This window comes from Trachinotus anak, unplaced genomic scaffold (genome assembly GCF_046630095.1).
Source record: "Trachinotus anak isolate AG129_WGS33_773 ecotype Australia unplaced genomic scaffold, CSIRO_AGI_Tana_v1 ptg000025l, whole genome shotgun sequence".
Lineage (NCBI taxonomy): Eukaryota > Metazoa > Chordata > Actinopteri > Carangiformes > Carangidae > Trachinotus > Trachinotus anak.
Window position 1 is genome coordinate 13,071,127 of NW_027273876.1, and position 15,955 is coordinate 13,087,081.

At 41.0% G+C, this 15,955-nt stretch overlaps 1 protein-coding gene across 3 annotated transcripts in view; it reads left to right on the forward strand.

Annotated features, from left to right (window-relative positions):
- Positions 1 to 15,955, forward strand: part of rhbdl1 (rhomboid, veinlet-like 1 (Drosophila)) — a 56,328-nt gene that overhangs the window by 26,475 nt on the left and 13,898 nt on the right. For all 3 annotated transcript variants that reach the window (XM_071461773.1, XM_071461774.1, XM_071461772.1), the window contains 3 exons: positions 2,801 to 3,025; positions 4,063 to 4,211; positions 4,337 to 4,449. In XM_071461773.1, the coding sequence (XP_071317874.1) occupies positions 2,801 to 3,025; positions 4,063 to 4,211; positions 4,337 to 4,449 (487 nt within the window). The remainder of the gene's footprint in view (positions 1 to 2,800; positions 3,026 to 4,062; positions 4,212 to 4,336; positions 4,450 to 15,955) is intronic.

The window sequence follows — 15,955 nt, forward strand, 5'->3', positions numbered from 1 at the left end:
TAAACCTGTCTCCACCCAACCTCTCCGCTTCATATAAACGCACCTCTTCTTTTCCATTGTTATTTCAACCGTATGGAGATGTTTCGCCTCACCTTCACTGTCCACTGGTGGCCTCCACACCCTGTAAATTGGGCTCAGCCAGGCAGGCATCTCATCTTGCCTTCTTAATTTCCCTCCTCTCTGCCGTCTAATGTCCCTCTACTCCTCTTCTTCTGCTTTCGCTCCCTGCCTCAAGTATAGTATAATTGCATTTTCCAGGCCTGATTTCCATACTAAATATGCATCCCTCCATCTGTGGGAGAGCCAGCAGCCCAGCTCAATGTCGCTCTGGTTATCACTGCGCAACAGGCCCTCACACCCTCACTGTACAACCACCAGTGTCATAATTACCCACGGTTAGGGTAGTTACTACATCCCGCTCTGCTAACTTCCAAAAAGGATTAGCACTTTTTTTTCTCTTGTTTTTTCCTGAGTGATTTCTTGAAAAGTAGAGAAAAAAAAAAGGCAGAGGCTCCATTTGTGGAGCGATCTGTTCATTACCTCTTCATTATTTGCTCATTTATTTGGAGTCTTTGTCCTCCAGTATGTTTAGCTCATTAGCTTTTAAAGTTATTGACCCACAATTTCTTTCGCTATGCCCCCTGCTGTGTCTACAATATAATGAGTCTACAAGCAGCAGGACCTGGTTAATGAATTACGAATGATCTACTTCAGTGGTGGGTTGTACTTCCTACAAGACCCCTCTTGAGGTTTCATTATGCTTCACATGAGGCTGCCATATTGTCTAAGGTTGCGGTTATGAGAAACCTATACAAAGGGTCTGCTGTCGTCGATTTATACTGTCAACAGTAGCAGCTGCTGCTGCAGCTCCCACTGCTTTTCCTGGAAACTAATTTTCATGAAGTGTCACATAACATCATAACATGTAGATAATTGCTTAGTCAGCCAGTTGTCCTCAAAGGAGCTGTGTTGTTTTAGCGACGCAGGAGACTTCAGGCATCTGGCTCCATTGGAGTATCAGCAATCAAATGAATCTTGCACACGCCTCTTGTCTGTAAGGAAATGCAGATATTTACTCCAGAGGATCCGTGCTAGCTGGTCAGACAGTATTTTCAGTGGTAACTCTGGTGGAAAAGAACTCTCTGTGTTGTTATCCTGACGGTTCTCTGCCTCGCCTGTCAAAATAGTAGCATTAGGATAGTTTTCATCCTAAGCCTCTATTAAAGAACTTATCAAGAGTTGGGCCTGCTGGCCTGCAGGCTGCTGCAGAGCTCCTGCTCACTGAGCAAACCTGGAGCCTGTGATAACATGAACACACACACACACACACACACACACACACACACACACACACACACACACTACACAACCTACACTTTCTCTCTTACGGTGGAATAGTTCCTCTTAACAAAGATTTGCTTTTCGACGGCAAAATCACTTCAACAGCCCATTTGTAATGAAGTCTGAGCTGCAATCAGCAGTCACACTTACATTTAGTCTAAATCAAAAACAACTTATACATTATTCAAGTTTCCTATCAGCCATGAATATTCAGCCACAGTTCCGGCAAAAAGCAAAAAGCGATCAGCAGTTGTTTATAAGTGTAACATGGTTTTCAGATGAATATTTTAACTGCTGCTGAGATATATGAAGAAAAAGAACATTTATAACACCAGTTAAATATAATTGATACTCGTTGCAGATTCATAAAGTACTTTCTAATTTCTGCACTAATTCGAATAAAATCTTCCACTTCCACTCATAAAGACAGTTTTGTGTTGTTTTTTTTTTTAACAAACAGCATAATGCTTTCACCGCTGGTATTTCTCTTTTATGTCTGCGTCACACAGATGGGACTAAAGAGGCTGTCACAGTTTGAACAAAAATAATTTGAGTTGCTATGAAGATGCTGATTAATCGTTTTGTGTGAGAAACTGTTCTCAGTCATTTTAAGCTTTATTTTGTTCTGTATTTCAGTCAACACATGCAAAAAAAAAAAAAAAAAAAGCAAATAGTGGACACTTGAAACTTAAAAATTACTCATAAATGAAAGGTAAGAATAAAGTTAGAAGTACATACAAAAAAAAAAAATCCACTGCTTCACTGAAGCCTCTGAGCCATGTCGGGACAGGAGAAGTCTTAAAAGAAGATAAGAGTGTCACCACCCTTTCCCCTGACTAGCTGATGACAGAAGAAGGACTTTCATAAACCGTCATGCCATCCTTTGTGAAATCAGCCCTTTATGAATGCTGGCTCGTCCCCATCTAGGATGATTAGTCACACTGATGAGCTTCCCTCAGATTACACGAAAAGAAGCGATCCTCCTTTACTGATGATTTGAGCCACTTAGCGTGAAGAAAGTTATGGCTCTAATTGCTGAGATGGGAAATTCAGCAGCAGGCAATGACGGGGTCCTGGTTAGGTGTGTCCTCCAGCTGCTGACTCTAATGCTCATGCAGTGACTCCAGACAAGTTCATTGCAAAAAAGACATCAAGCCTTCAAGTGGCAAAAAATAAACACAGCAAATGAACGCGAACCTGTGAGCTGATTCCTTAAAGTCTCAATAAACTAGTCTGTCAGCTGGAAAAAAAATGTTTATCTGTTCTTACAGCATCAGATTGGTATTGATCTTCTCCTCAAACTCTCGACAAGCAGATGTTTTTTAAGCCCCCGTCAGTCTTATTTGGAAAATGCTCATCATTTCTCTAAGTTTCTTTCAAATTCGAGTAGTTCTCCTTGGGATTTTAGTGTTTGGACTCTGAAGAATAATACACGCTTGTTTTTTCATCCTTCCCTCAGATGAGCAGCAAACGCTCCAGCAGTTTCCGACGAGCCATCGCCAATGGCCGCCGCACGCTGCAGAGGGAGATCCTGCTGGACGAGACGGGGCTGGGTCTGTACAAACGTTTTGTGCGCTATGTGGCCTACGAGATCCTGCCCTGCGAGACGGACCGGCGCTGGTACTTCCACCAGAACCGCCTGTGTCCCCCGCCTGTCTTTATCACCATTGTCACCATTGTCCAGGTTAGGCAATGACATTATCAGCTTCTGTTAGGGTTCAGTAGATCACAAGATAAATCTTGTTCCAGTCATACAGTGGAGTGAATGTAGTAATTTGACTGATTTATCCCCACTGATTGAGGCGTTCTTAAAACATTTTTATCCTGCTGTATTTTACCTGAGTCTCACATAGCATATGTGCTACTAACCCACAACACTGACTTCAGACTGTTCTGGTGGCTCAGTCGTTCGCCTGAGACCCACTGAAAAGATTTTCTGCCTTTGATCACATGCTTTTAGTGTGAGCTCAATATGAGCTGGTAACCCATTTGGGAGTCAGGGGCTTAGTGGGTGCATTTAATGCCGCTCCTCCAAGCTGAAACCCTCAGTCAGCCTGCGTGCAAGGATTTTTGTTTTTTTTCTTTTTTGTTTTTTTTCTCAGACACTAATTTTGAAACTTGAAAACCAGGTCAATAAGCACCATGGCCACCACAGTGGCATTAATTGACCTATTATGTTCATATAAAAAAAAAAAAGAGAAGAAAACTACTAACACAGAAGCCCTTCAGGAGCACAGTTGAATGGTTTGGGATTAAGCGGCACAAATAACCCACAGTTTCTCAACAAAACTTCATCATTTCCCCTGAAATCATCATAATTCTGAGAAAAGAAAGCCAAATGCTCTTATAATGCCTCCAAATGGCACTGAATGGTCTGTAATGACAATGAGGATGTGATAATAACGGGTCACATTCATTTTAATTCACAGAGACAATGAGTCATTATTCTATGAAAAGAAATTAATGGAATTGAACCAGATGTGCCGTTTTTTTTTTTTTTTTTTTCTGTGGGCAGTAATTGTCTCCACAAGTCTAATAAGCATCAGCAGAGGAATACAAAAAAATGAAGAAAATGTAATATGTGTCTTTCATAAAGCACAGTGGGTTTTGTCTTACAGGACAATTTCCACCTTTTGTAGCAGCAATGTGCAGAGAGGGCGTGTAATGGGTATGTCAGCAAGAAGAAGGCAGTTTATTGTCATTCTTGTGTTTCTGTTGCAGATTATCGTGTTCATGTGCTATGGCATTATGCTAAACAAGTGGGTACTGCAGACATATCAGCCTGACTTCATGAAGAGCCCCCTGGTTTACCATCCCGGCCACCGTGCACAAGTGTGGCGCTTCTTCAGCTACATGTTCATGCACGTCGGGTACGTTCACGTACATTTCTGCAGGAGTGATTCAGTTCATATCTGGTTGCTTGTGGCAGAGGACACAGAATCACAAAAAAAAAAATCTCTTCCCATCATTTGAATCTTGTTTTCTCTCTCCTCAGTTTGGAGCAGCTGGGGTTCAACGCTTTACTGCAGCTGATGATCGGCGTGCCTTTAGAGATGGTCCATGGCATCCTACGAATAAGTCTGCTTTACATGGCAGGGGTGCTGGCCGGTGAGTGTCTTCTGAAAAAATAAGTGTATTAATATATAAACCAATTCTTCCCAAAGTGTGTGCTGTGACACTGTGGAGTGCTGTATGACAGGATCAAGGAAGGTGCGAGATTATTTTAATTTACTGTACATTTTTAATGATGTGAAAGCAAAATTAACATGAACGGCGTGTGAATGTTTATATTAAATTTGTAATGGTAAGAAGAAAAGTGATTAAAATAATGCTGCAACTAAGATTATTGACATGACAGCTTTATTTTTGACCAAAACAAGAGAAATACATACACATATACAACTGGCATACCTACATTTTGTTCGTTGTTTATTTTATGTACAGTATTGATCTGCACATCTGCAAAGCAGCATTACTTAAAACTGCTGATTTTCTTTATTTGAAGTAATGTAGTAATGAAGTAAAGTAATGGGTGTCACATCGTTGACATCAATGTTTGTATTTTTTAGTTAATATAGATTAATATAGATTTCAGCTGAAAAATGAGTGTGTGTGTGTGTGTGTGTGTGTGTGTGTGTGTGTGTGTGTGTGTGTGTGTGTGTGTGTGTGTGTGTGTGTGTGTGTGTGGGTCGGCCTGCGGTAAGGGTGCAATAAATAGCTAAACGCTGTGAAGGGGAACTGTGCAGTGGTGCAGCATGTGATTTAGATATTGTTCAGAAAGTTTTAGATAACAAACACTGCAACATGGAAGATGCTTTCCCTTTTTAAAACAATGACATAAACAGAAAAGGCTCTTTATTCTCTGTTCTGCTCCAGTCTGTGGTATATCTGTACTGACCTAGTTAGTTTTTTTTCTTTTCTTTTATTACTGTTTGCACAGTCTATTACTCAGAAAAATGCTTTGATTTTTGTTTTGTTGGTACCTTCATCATTTATCAAGTTAAAGGTGTTGTGCTGCATCTCATATTTGCTGGATAAGAACCAACTACTTTTAGCTGCAGGTCTGGTGAGACGGTGTTTGTCTCCCTCTTGTCCTCAAGCCAACATGCACGAGTGGTCTGTTTTATAGTTTTAAAAACTGCAACTCAGCTAGTGGCCCAACCCTTTACAAAAAAAAAAAAAAAAAAAAATGCAGGCCACCAAACCGAATGTAGTGGAGTGACTTGTGGTGTCCAGAGGTCGTTTTGCAGCACTCATGTCTTTGTTGACAAGAAACCTCATTAACTTTCATCCTCCTCCAAGCCAGTTTGTAGACTGGAAGTTTTAAATCTGCGCTGATTGCCGGATGTGGTTTCTCACTGCAGTTTTTGCTGTTAATGCGTATTTGCTGAAGTCATATTAACACTACTACATAAACCTCTTTCCCCTTTCATCTTCACTGGGAACAATTTCTGCCTTGGATCTCGTAAATCTCTTGCTAACCATCATTTGACCACCACTGAGGGCAATAGCCTAATTCATATTGACTTACACGCATATTCATTCATTTTCAGTTACCTGATTCATCTTTTTCTCGTGACTAAAAATCTAAATTCTTTTGTCTTTTCCTTTCCCCTCTCTGCACATACAGTCATAAAAATGGAGTTAAAGCTGCTCTGAACTCCTCGCACACTGTAAAAAAAAAAATCAGAGCCACACTCTCATGTGCACACACTGTTAACACTCATGAATTATTGTAGCTTTGATTTATTTTAGCTCTGATGACAGGGAAAGAGCAAGCGAGCAAGCATGGGACTTAGAGGAGGAAAAGTGGGAGAGTAATGCAGGGCGTCTCTCTGGGGCATTAGCCTAAGTGCAGTTTGAGATGTTGTTTGGAGATTTAAGCTACGGCCTGGATCGAAAAGGAGGTGAAAGCAGCGAGGAGATCGTACATGCTGACATTTGTTCCCCCCAGAGCCTGGAGTCAAACTGTTCACTAGAATTTCTATGCTCCAGTTACATCGTTGTGATCAAAAATTGAATTTCCGTAGTACAAGTTGAATCTGAAGTCATGTGTAACTGTCTGGAAATACATTTTAAACTTTACTGCATTAAACTTTTAATATAATCAGTATAAACTTCATCATCAAGATTCTTTCAGTCTTTGCGGGCTTTGAGTTCCAGCCCCTCGGCCTGACAAATGATAAAAAGAAGAAGAAATCAGCTGAGTTCCTCCTGAATTGCGAAGGCCCGCCGAGCTGTCCGATGGTCACAATATGATGAACGACTTTTAGCAGCACAATAATTTCACCCCCTGATTACTGTTGATGGAGTTGAAATTGGAGCTGGGCTGGCACAAAATGCTGTGATGTGTCGGAGAGTGGTCCATTAGAAAGCAGGTTGGGAAGTGCACTGGGGCTGTCTGTGTGTGTAATTCTGTGTGTCTGGAGATTTGGAGGAGGCCTGTGGGGGTCTCGAGGGGTTAATGACGAGGGGTGAGCGCACTCAGTCAGGAGCACAGAGACAGCACTGCTCCCTCCAGGTGAGAGGTCAGGAAGGCCACCACCCGGGCTTTGGGCACAGTGGGAGGCACAGTCAGGCACGCTCTGGTGGTGTGGATGGCATTGTTGAATGTAGAGTCCAGATTTTACAGAAGTGCATATGAAACACTTCTTTGCAATTTTGGAAAATTGGTTATATGACAGGAATGCCGTTTTTTTTATGGCTGAATTTTGAAGACTTCACAAAGCACTATGAAACTTATAATTATCCACTGTTTAAGGTGTAGAAGGTCATGAATTTAAAGGATGACACGGTTTCTATTAGATTTCCCACTGAAACATTGACAGGAGAAATATCTGTTCATTCTAAACTTCTTTCACTGAGAAAACACTAATCTGACCATGGCATTACGTTAAGCTGTCATTTCTTTACAGAAAGTCTGAGAAACTAATTTCTAGAAGATGTAGAAGGCCAAGAATTGGAAGGACAACATAGGTCCTGAAACAAATAGTGTAAAAGCTCAGAACAAATGTATAATTATCATGCAAAGCTGTGTTTGACATTTATAAATTTGAGAATTTACGGATGAAGTTAAGGATGTGTTGTCATAGATGCATCTCAGAAATTTCACCTGAGTTTTTGCCTCCTTTTATCTTCAACCTCATTCGATGCTAAAGCTTATATAATTCATTTGTAGCCATGATGAAACATCTCAGTAGCTATTGGACAACACCTATGATTCCGGTAACTTTTCCTCTGGCTTCACCGTAGTTTTGACATTTGTGGTTATTAGTTAAATGTCTCAGTAACTACAGGATGTGTTGCCATGAAATTTGGTACAAACATTCATGTTCACCTGAGGTGATCTCTTGAACTTTTCATTTAGTCCCACCATCATGTCAAAGCTTTCATTTGTCCAGTGTTCTGGTTTTAACCAAACCAACTTAAAAATCACATCAGCCTCAGCTGTGCTTTGTGTTAAATGTTAATTATCAAACGTAAGCATGATACAAAATACAAAATTAAAATGGTGAACATGGTCAAAACCTGCTGAAAATGAACATCTGCATGTTAGCATTGTCATTGTGAGCATTTTAGCTCAAAGCACCACTGTGCCCAGGCACACCCTCACAGAGCTGCTAGCATGGCTGTAGAGTCTTGGTCTTGTTGTCCTCTCTGTTATCTGTGGTTGCTGTGTGTAAATATACTCCAGTTGTGGTTGTGTAGGTCAAATTCCTCTCAGGATTTTATGGATTTATTCTAGGGTTGTCAGTGTTAACACGTTAATGGCAATGAGATTATGGACCGAGCATAACGCATTATTTTTTAAATCATGTTAATCGTGTGCCACCAAAGATTTGTTGTTAAGCAAGAGAAAACAGTTCTGAAATGCAAAATAATAGAATTTTAATCACGTGATAAAACATGCAGTTAATCGCAATTAGCTATTGAAATTCAGTGATTAATCCCAATCCCTAATTTATTCCTACATTTGCAGATGTTTGGTTTTGTTTTGAATTACATCTTTTCTTTTTTTTTCTTTTTTTTTTTTTTGCATTAAGCAAACGGAACAAAGAAAAATAAGATTTTATGCATAGAAAGGTAGATGTAGCTATCTGGGATACAAGATCCATTGATTTGTTCATGTTCCTCTTTACAGGCACCCATTCTTCCTTTCACTGGCACACTGGATGTGAATGTGTGTGAGTGTGAACGCAGACGTTGGTTCTACATGGTCTTTCCCTGCCTCACACTTTGCATTTTGCCAGTTTTCCCTCACTCTTTGTAAACTTCTGATTGCTTCTGGATGTTAGGAATTGCCCGGTGCTTTAGATTACTCAATGAAATTCTTGATTTTTCTTCCCTCGCTGTTTTGTTGCCCACGGCTGTCTCATGTTTATATTCATGCAGTCTTATTCTAGCTCATGAGTTCAATCATGTCGGCTGTTGTTATCAGCTATTGCACGCATGTAGCTTGTTATTTTTGCAAGGCAGCGGAACTTTCAGGTTATAGCTGCACTCAGTGTGTGCATTTATGGAGCGACGTGCTGCAGGTATTGTGCCTTTATGTGTGTTCCTTAACACTCTGCAAGAATTTCTGCACCGCAGGGCTCGCTTTCAAAGCCAAAAGAAAGATTTTTCTTTTTAAAGATGCCTCAAAAACTGTGAAAGTATAAAACTGTTCTCAGATGTACAAATCTCACATGCACTAAGACACATCTCTGCAGTCATTATCTTAAAAATAATAAATTGTGCCTTTTAAAAGAAAAGTTAAATTGGCTTCACAAAGTACAAGGTTTTAGAGTGGGTGGGTCAGATGGTGTTATCCACAGATCTGTAAATCTTGGCTACAGCCTCATGTTCACTCCACCGCACTGCTCCAATAATGTCGTGCTCCCTCTGAAAATAAGGAATGACATTGCACATTTTGTCCTTGAATGTGTGCTGACAAGAGGAACAATTGTGTAATTATTTTTCTAACAGTGCTGTTCAGACAGAGCCCGGACCTTGTCCTTACTCATTTTGCATCCACTCAGTTAATCCTTCATGGCTCTGCTGCATTAACAGTGGCTGAAGAGCTCCACTGGAATTTCATGTTTCATAATAAGAAAAGAACCATGTTCATGTTCAACATTTCAGCCCAGCTCCACATTAAAGGTGGAGCAGCAGGAATTCCTACTTTAAATCTCCTTTCTTTTCTCCCCTCATCCTCCTCTGGTTCTCCTTCCCTGAGGCCAACGGCTCCTTCAGCGTCTTCATGTGCTGCAGGACATCAACAGGTGCCAGAACACCATGTTTTTCCTCGTAGCCCTGTGTGAGCCTCAGGGCGTCTGTCTCCTCTAACACCTTACATTTGAGACAACCCAAATCCTCCAGCAGCCTCTCGTAACAGCAAGCTTGAGTCTGCTGTCTCACTAGGTCCTGCTTAACTCCGATATCTGTGTGTTGACATACTCTACTCTGATTCTTTTTTTTTCACTCCTTGCTGCCTGCCAGTGTTGATTCGTTGCAGCAAAACAAAGTCCTGGTGTAAAACGTTCACACTTTGACTCATCAGATTTTTGCTAAAATATCAACAACTTTTAGTGAAAAAGTGAAAAACTACTGTTTTGACTCACATTTTGTTTTTAAAGAAAAAGTTATAATCCAGCATAAAAGAAACATTTGTTTAAAACTCTTATTTTTGATGTGACCTGCATTTCAGTTGTTGTCCCCCCCCCCCCCCCCCACCCCACCCCTTTTTTTATTTGCTGTTGCAGAAAAATAATCTTTTCTTCAAATTACATATTTAGCCCCTGCAGCAAACAAACATTAAACATTTTAATGCACTGTTCATTTTTATTTCATCAACTTAAAAAAATATATGTTTTAAATTAAACAATGGTTGTGGCCTGCATGTGCAAAAGTTCTGGCACCCCCTTGAGAAACATTCAGAACTTCATTAACTCGTTAGGATCTGTAAGGCAGGTGAGGGATTGTCAGTAGGATTTGTTAGACTTCCAGAGCTGATATTCCCTGACTCTTCACTGAGCAAGCAGTAGCTCCTTTAAACAAGAGACTCTGGAAACGGAGGATCTGAAAATGAAGCTAACTGCTGCCGACAAAGCAGGGAAGGCTATAAAAAAAGATATAAAAGTGTTTTCAGCTTGAAATTTCCTTTGTCCAAAATGTCAGTTAAGGGGGACTGTGGAAGTGAAGAGAAGATCTTGAAGACTATGAAAACTTGCAGATAAAACTTAGGCAAATCAGAGCTCCCAAATGACTGCAGAGGAGCTGCAGGAATGTTTAGCTGACACAGACGGGGACAGCACTGAAGCTCAGACATCGAGGAGTCATCAGAAGCAACACTTTCGTGTGACCTCATCACTTAAGGCAATATCTTAAGTATGCAAAGCAACATCTGGCAATAAATGCTGTGATATTAAAATTGAGAGCTTTGGCCACAATCATGAAAGGTTTGTTTGGAGAAAAGAAGGAGCAGCACTGAGGAACCACTGCACAGATGGATGGACACATGCTGTGTGCAGGACACACAGGAGTGGCTGAAAAGAAAGACTCTTGGCTGCTATAAAACATGTTTGCAAGCTGTGTTATCTGCCAAAGGGAAGGTACTCAGGACTGCAACAATTAGTGTTTTTTGGTTGGGGTTTTTTTTGTTGTTTTTTGTTTTGATTTCCTGAAAGAAAAAGTAACAGTGCATTAACATTTGAAGAAAGGCTCATTTTTAACATCTGCTTGCTGCGGGGGTTGTATTTACTTCCTTTCACTTCAAAAATCAAAAAAGAAAATGGGATTTGCCCAAACTTCACCATACAGCTGTTATCACAGAATATTAACTGAGCATAATGTCACAAATTATAGCATTTAATAAACAGAATAAATAAAACTGATACATTCATAGTGCAAAGAAATGCATTAAAATAAATATGCAAATAAATAAAACAAGTAACACAGAGAAAGTATATAAGTACCACAAAAGAACACACCTCATCATGCCTGTAAATTATGATCATTCAACAAAAACAACAATTACACTCAATGGATAGTGAATAGGCAACCACATGAACTTATGAACAAAAGATCCACAAGATTTAATATTTGCCATCAAAGATTGTATATGTATTTACACCATATCAATATTTGATTTTCTGAATATCAGGGTTATCGTCAATAGCCCTCGTCCAAACCCTGAACACCATTATAAGCAGTAAATTTCTGTCATTTGAGAAGCTGGAAACAGAATATTTGGCATCTCTCCACAACCTTTCCTTGTAAAATGACTGAAATGATTAATCTATTATCAACATTGCTGCCAATTGTTTTTTAACTAATCCATTAACTTCAACGGTATCGCTACTTCTATAGTTTAACTTAAGTACAAATTTGAATGCAGGCCTTTTACTTGTATTTTTACAGTGTAGTATTGCTGCTTTTACATAAGTAAATTATTTCAATGCTTCTTCCTCCACTGTCCCTGGATAAATAATATATAGATATAGATGCACCTGAGTAACTCAAGATGAAACCACGAGAGGTGTCGGTTTGTCACTCAGCACCTTAGGAGCCGGTGGGTCACTTCCTACAGCACCAGTGGCGTGTATGCTTTGAATGATGCATTATTAAGATTTTCTCCTCCTTGTGTCCAGGAGCCTGTAAACAGAATGTGTTGACTGTAATGACCCAGCCAGCCGGTGTTTGAGAGCTCTGTGCTCACACTGTTCATTGGTGTCCTGAGTCAAGAGGAGGAAGAGACACGTGGCCTGATGTCGCATGTGGCCTGTTGGGAAATCGTAATAGAATAGTGATAAATGGCTGCATGTCAGTTTGTACGCTAGTTGATGCTGTCATTACTTAAAAGCATTTGATGTTTAATCTTTTCAGCAATTGATTAATGTTGCTCTGATATCATGCAGAGAGGCGGCGGTGTCAGCTTTTCTGTCGTGGTTGTGGGACTTGAGCTTTATTGTCGCTCCTAATTTAGCCTGATGATTGTTTCTGCATTCTCTTAAGCTAATAAAAGCCTAATCAGTTTCTAAATGACTGCAGGTCTTTGGGCTTATTTTACTACACTTTCCACATCCCTCTTTTATAACTGACTGATGCTTTTTAAAAGTGCCCTGCACATATTTAGGCAGGGTAAATATGACTGTATCTGCTGCCAGTGAATAGAGGGCTTTGGTGCATCGCCAAGAGTGACTTTGTCCATCATCCATTTTGCTGATGTTTGGTGGAGGCACACAAGCTCCAAGTTACACTATTCTAATGAAATCACAAAAGCCTAGAAATACAGCTTTGGGATTAAATCTACAAGAATTAAGTCCATAAATTCAATTGGATAATTGAAATAAACAAAAAATGAGCCTTTCCAATTTGTTAATGGTGTGATTCACTGTTCCGCTCCGTTCTGTTCTTCTTTGTTCTCTTCACTAATGTCCACTCCCACAAGCTTTTTCCAGAGGTTTCGACACATTTCACAGGCTTTCTCAGTTTCTCTTGTGTTTGAAAACTCTGGAAAGCTCAGGAAGATAAAAACGCTGTCAATACAAGAACTATAAATTTATCCACATTAATGATCAGATTATACATACAGGGTTACACATGTCGTCCAACACACTACTGAAATGTGTGTTAAAACTGACAGTCCTGGGTTTTTTTAAAAATGGGATTTTTTCTTGGAGCAAAGTTGAGTCAGATAAACTGATGCTGCCACGCCGTCACGTTGCATCAGCTGCATCAGCAACCAAACTCAATTAATGAGGGAGCGATGGAGATAAAAAAGACAAGAGAGGGCAGAGCAGGAGAGCGGAAGTGCCAGAGAACGGAGTGCTGGAAAAATCACTCTTGGTGCCAGAGGGGTGTGACTCCGTCTCTGACTACAGCTGTGACTCACATCAAGCACTGGTGTGGAGCTATTTAACAACACTGTGATTTGACTGGCTCGAGGTGAACCTGGTAAGGGCTATGAAAAGCAGGAGGTGTTTTCAGGACTGTGAGAGGTGTGGAGTCATCTTTGTGTCGCTATTGCCGGCTGAATACCAATTAGTTCCTGCTTGTTGTTGCTTTGACGGCCTGTTGGTGGAGTGTGTGGCTGTGACCGTACAGCATTGTCAGCATGCAAGGTCATATTTCTGCCTTTTTAACCCAGCTTAGCTGCAGACCGCTCTACGTGTACGAGCCCCAGTGTTGCGTACAGCACTGAAGCGTCTGGTCCTGTGTTTCTCATGTACTCCCCCGGTGCTGAGCTGGACTGAGCAGGGTGACCTTGGTGCGTTGCAGAGCCTGCCAGCGTGATTATGGTAATTCCCAACCCCCCAATCTCACCCCACAGTCAACTCTTCCTAGGTGACACCGAGCTCACTTCCTCAACCACCGCCCCCTGCAGCCCCACTGATAACAACACCAAGCATGATGAATATTTCTACGGTAATGCAGCCTCATTGGAGCGGGCCCACTGTGTTTATGACTGTCTATTTGCATCTACGGTGTGAAACCAATCCAGGACAGTGATATTTCTCAGGCGCTCCGCTGGCGTTAGAGCGGAGGCTGTTCCTCTGTTCAGTTTATATTCCATATACTTTGGTGGTTAGTTTCAAGCTTCTCTGATGAAGAAGCACATCACGCTCCCTGTAGCCATCACTGTGGCTTTATAACCTTGAGCACAGGAAGTTATTTCCAGCCCTTTTTTTCAGCATCGGGATGTTGGAAGAATTTGAGTAATTTCTATCCAAGGTCAGCTATTGTGCTTGTTCACTGAAAAGCAGTCGTGAGTGATAACCGCTTTGGTCGTGACAAGAATTTTTTTTTTGTCTAACAGCTCTTCTAATGATATAAACAACAGGCTTTCACTGGATGTACTCTAACTAATTTCTCATTTTTGTCTCTTTGCCGCCTCCATTATAGACATGCTCTTATGCTCACACACACAGCAAGATCAGATATGATTATACTTTTCCCTGATTGCTGGTGTTGTGCTGAGCAGTTTCCTCTCAGCAGCTCTGAGGATGTGACTTGTGGAGATTATAGATTTTTCTTGATGTCCCCTGGGCTCTGGGGGAGCATAAATATTATCATATTTTTCTGTATGTGGCAAACGTGGACGGGGCAGAAAACACTTCGGGTAAACAGAAACATCATGTAAGGAAACCAAAGGCAAGGTGTGTTTACATAGGCCGTGTTGGCACACTGTAAAATTGATGAATTGTATCTGTTCCTCCTGACGAGAGCTTGGCATCAACTGCGCTGGAATTGTGTTGTCGTTGTTGTTGTTGTTGTGTTTCCCCCTTTTGTCTTTTGGTTCTTTTGTACATGTAGACAAGAGAGGTCCTGATTCATGTTGTGTTTCAACTTTCGATCTGTGTTTTCCTCATTGAGGTTGTTCGTCTAACGATCGGCTTTGACTGCAGTGCAGGAGCACAGGTGCGCAGTGTTTTGTCGCTTTAAGGATGCTGACGGTTTGGGATGCTCCCCCACAGCTTGACACCACTGATAAGTAAAACTTGGCAGACCCCCCCCCCACCAGGGAATGAGGAGATGGATGAAGATGTTAGATTGGATGAGGACTGATTGCGAGTCATGCTGCTTCGCTTGAAGGAAAGCATTGGCAGCAGAGGTGATATTTCCCTTATCTCTTTCTGTCTGGATGACACAGAGGTGTCTGTCTCCTTCCCAGGTGGAAAATATCTTTAATAGAGCTCCCCGAGTCTGACGGCACTATTATGGTTGAAATGAGGCTTTGAAATGGACACCACACTATTAAATGACATTTGAAGCTATGAGCTTTTCAAATAGACTGTAAAGTAGACAAAGGAGCATGTGATAGATGGTCTGCTTCTAGTTGAGTTACCCTGACATTTACATGTTTGCTCCAGTCACCTCCAAACTGTATCTGCTCATATACCAAAACAAAGTAAGTTGCTTTCCAACATCAAATAATATCCCCAGCTTCATGATGCATAAAGCCAAGCACTAGTGATTGCATGATTGCAGCGTGAGTGCGTCTCCTGTATCACCGTTCCTCATGCAGCTACTTTTTCCGTCAGTCTCCCTCTCTCCTTATGTGTGCTTAGAAAATAAATCAGATCAGGCATTTCCCCAGTTTATTAGCCCTGTGACTACAGGAGTGCTGACTACAGCACATCTCTGTGCAGGGCCAAAAGATTTAATGCATACAGGATAGATCTGTCTGAGGCAAGTGTACACAAATAGAACAACCCGAACCTGAAAGGCATCAGTCCCACAGTATCATCGGGTACAGGTTTCCCTTATCTGATACTGTCCTCTGAGCTCAGGCAGACAACCGGTGTGCCATTGAAATGTTTGACTTCTTAATGAGAACAGACAGGTGCAAAATGGTAATCCTACCAATGGACTCAGCAAAAATTTGTCTGGCAAATTTTTTCATCTCTCATAATGAAACATGACAAAATACATTTGGCTGTTTTGGGTGGTCTTTCCTCATAGCTTATGCCAATAGAGCGAATAAGAGAATAAAATCATAATCATGGGTTGTCACTTTTTCTTTGTACCCAGTATTGACTAAATCACCTGAATAAATAACCATGCATTGTCCTTTAATTGTCCTCTCCTGAGTAATTTATTGGCTGACCAACCAAGAAATGCAACTCGATGCATT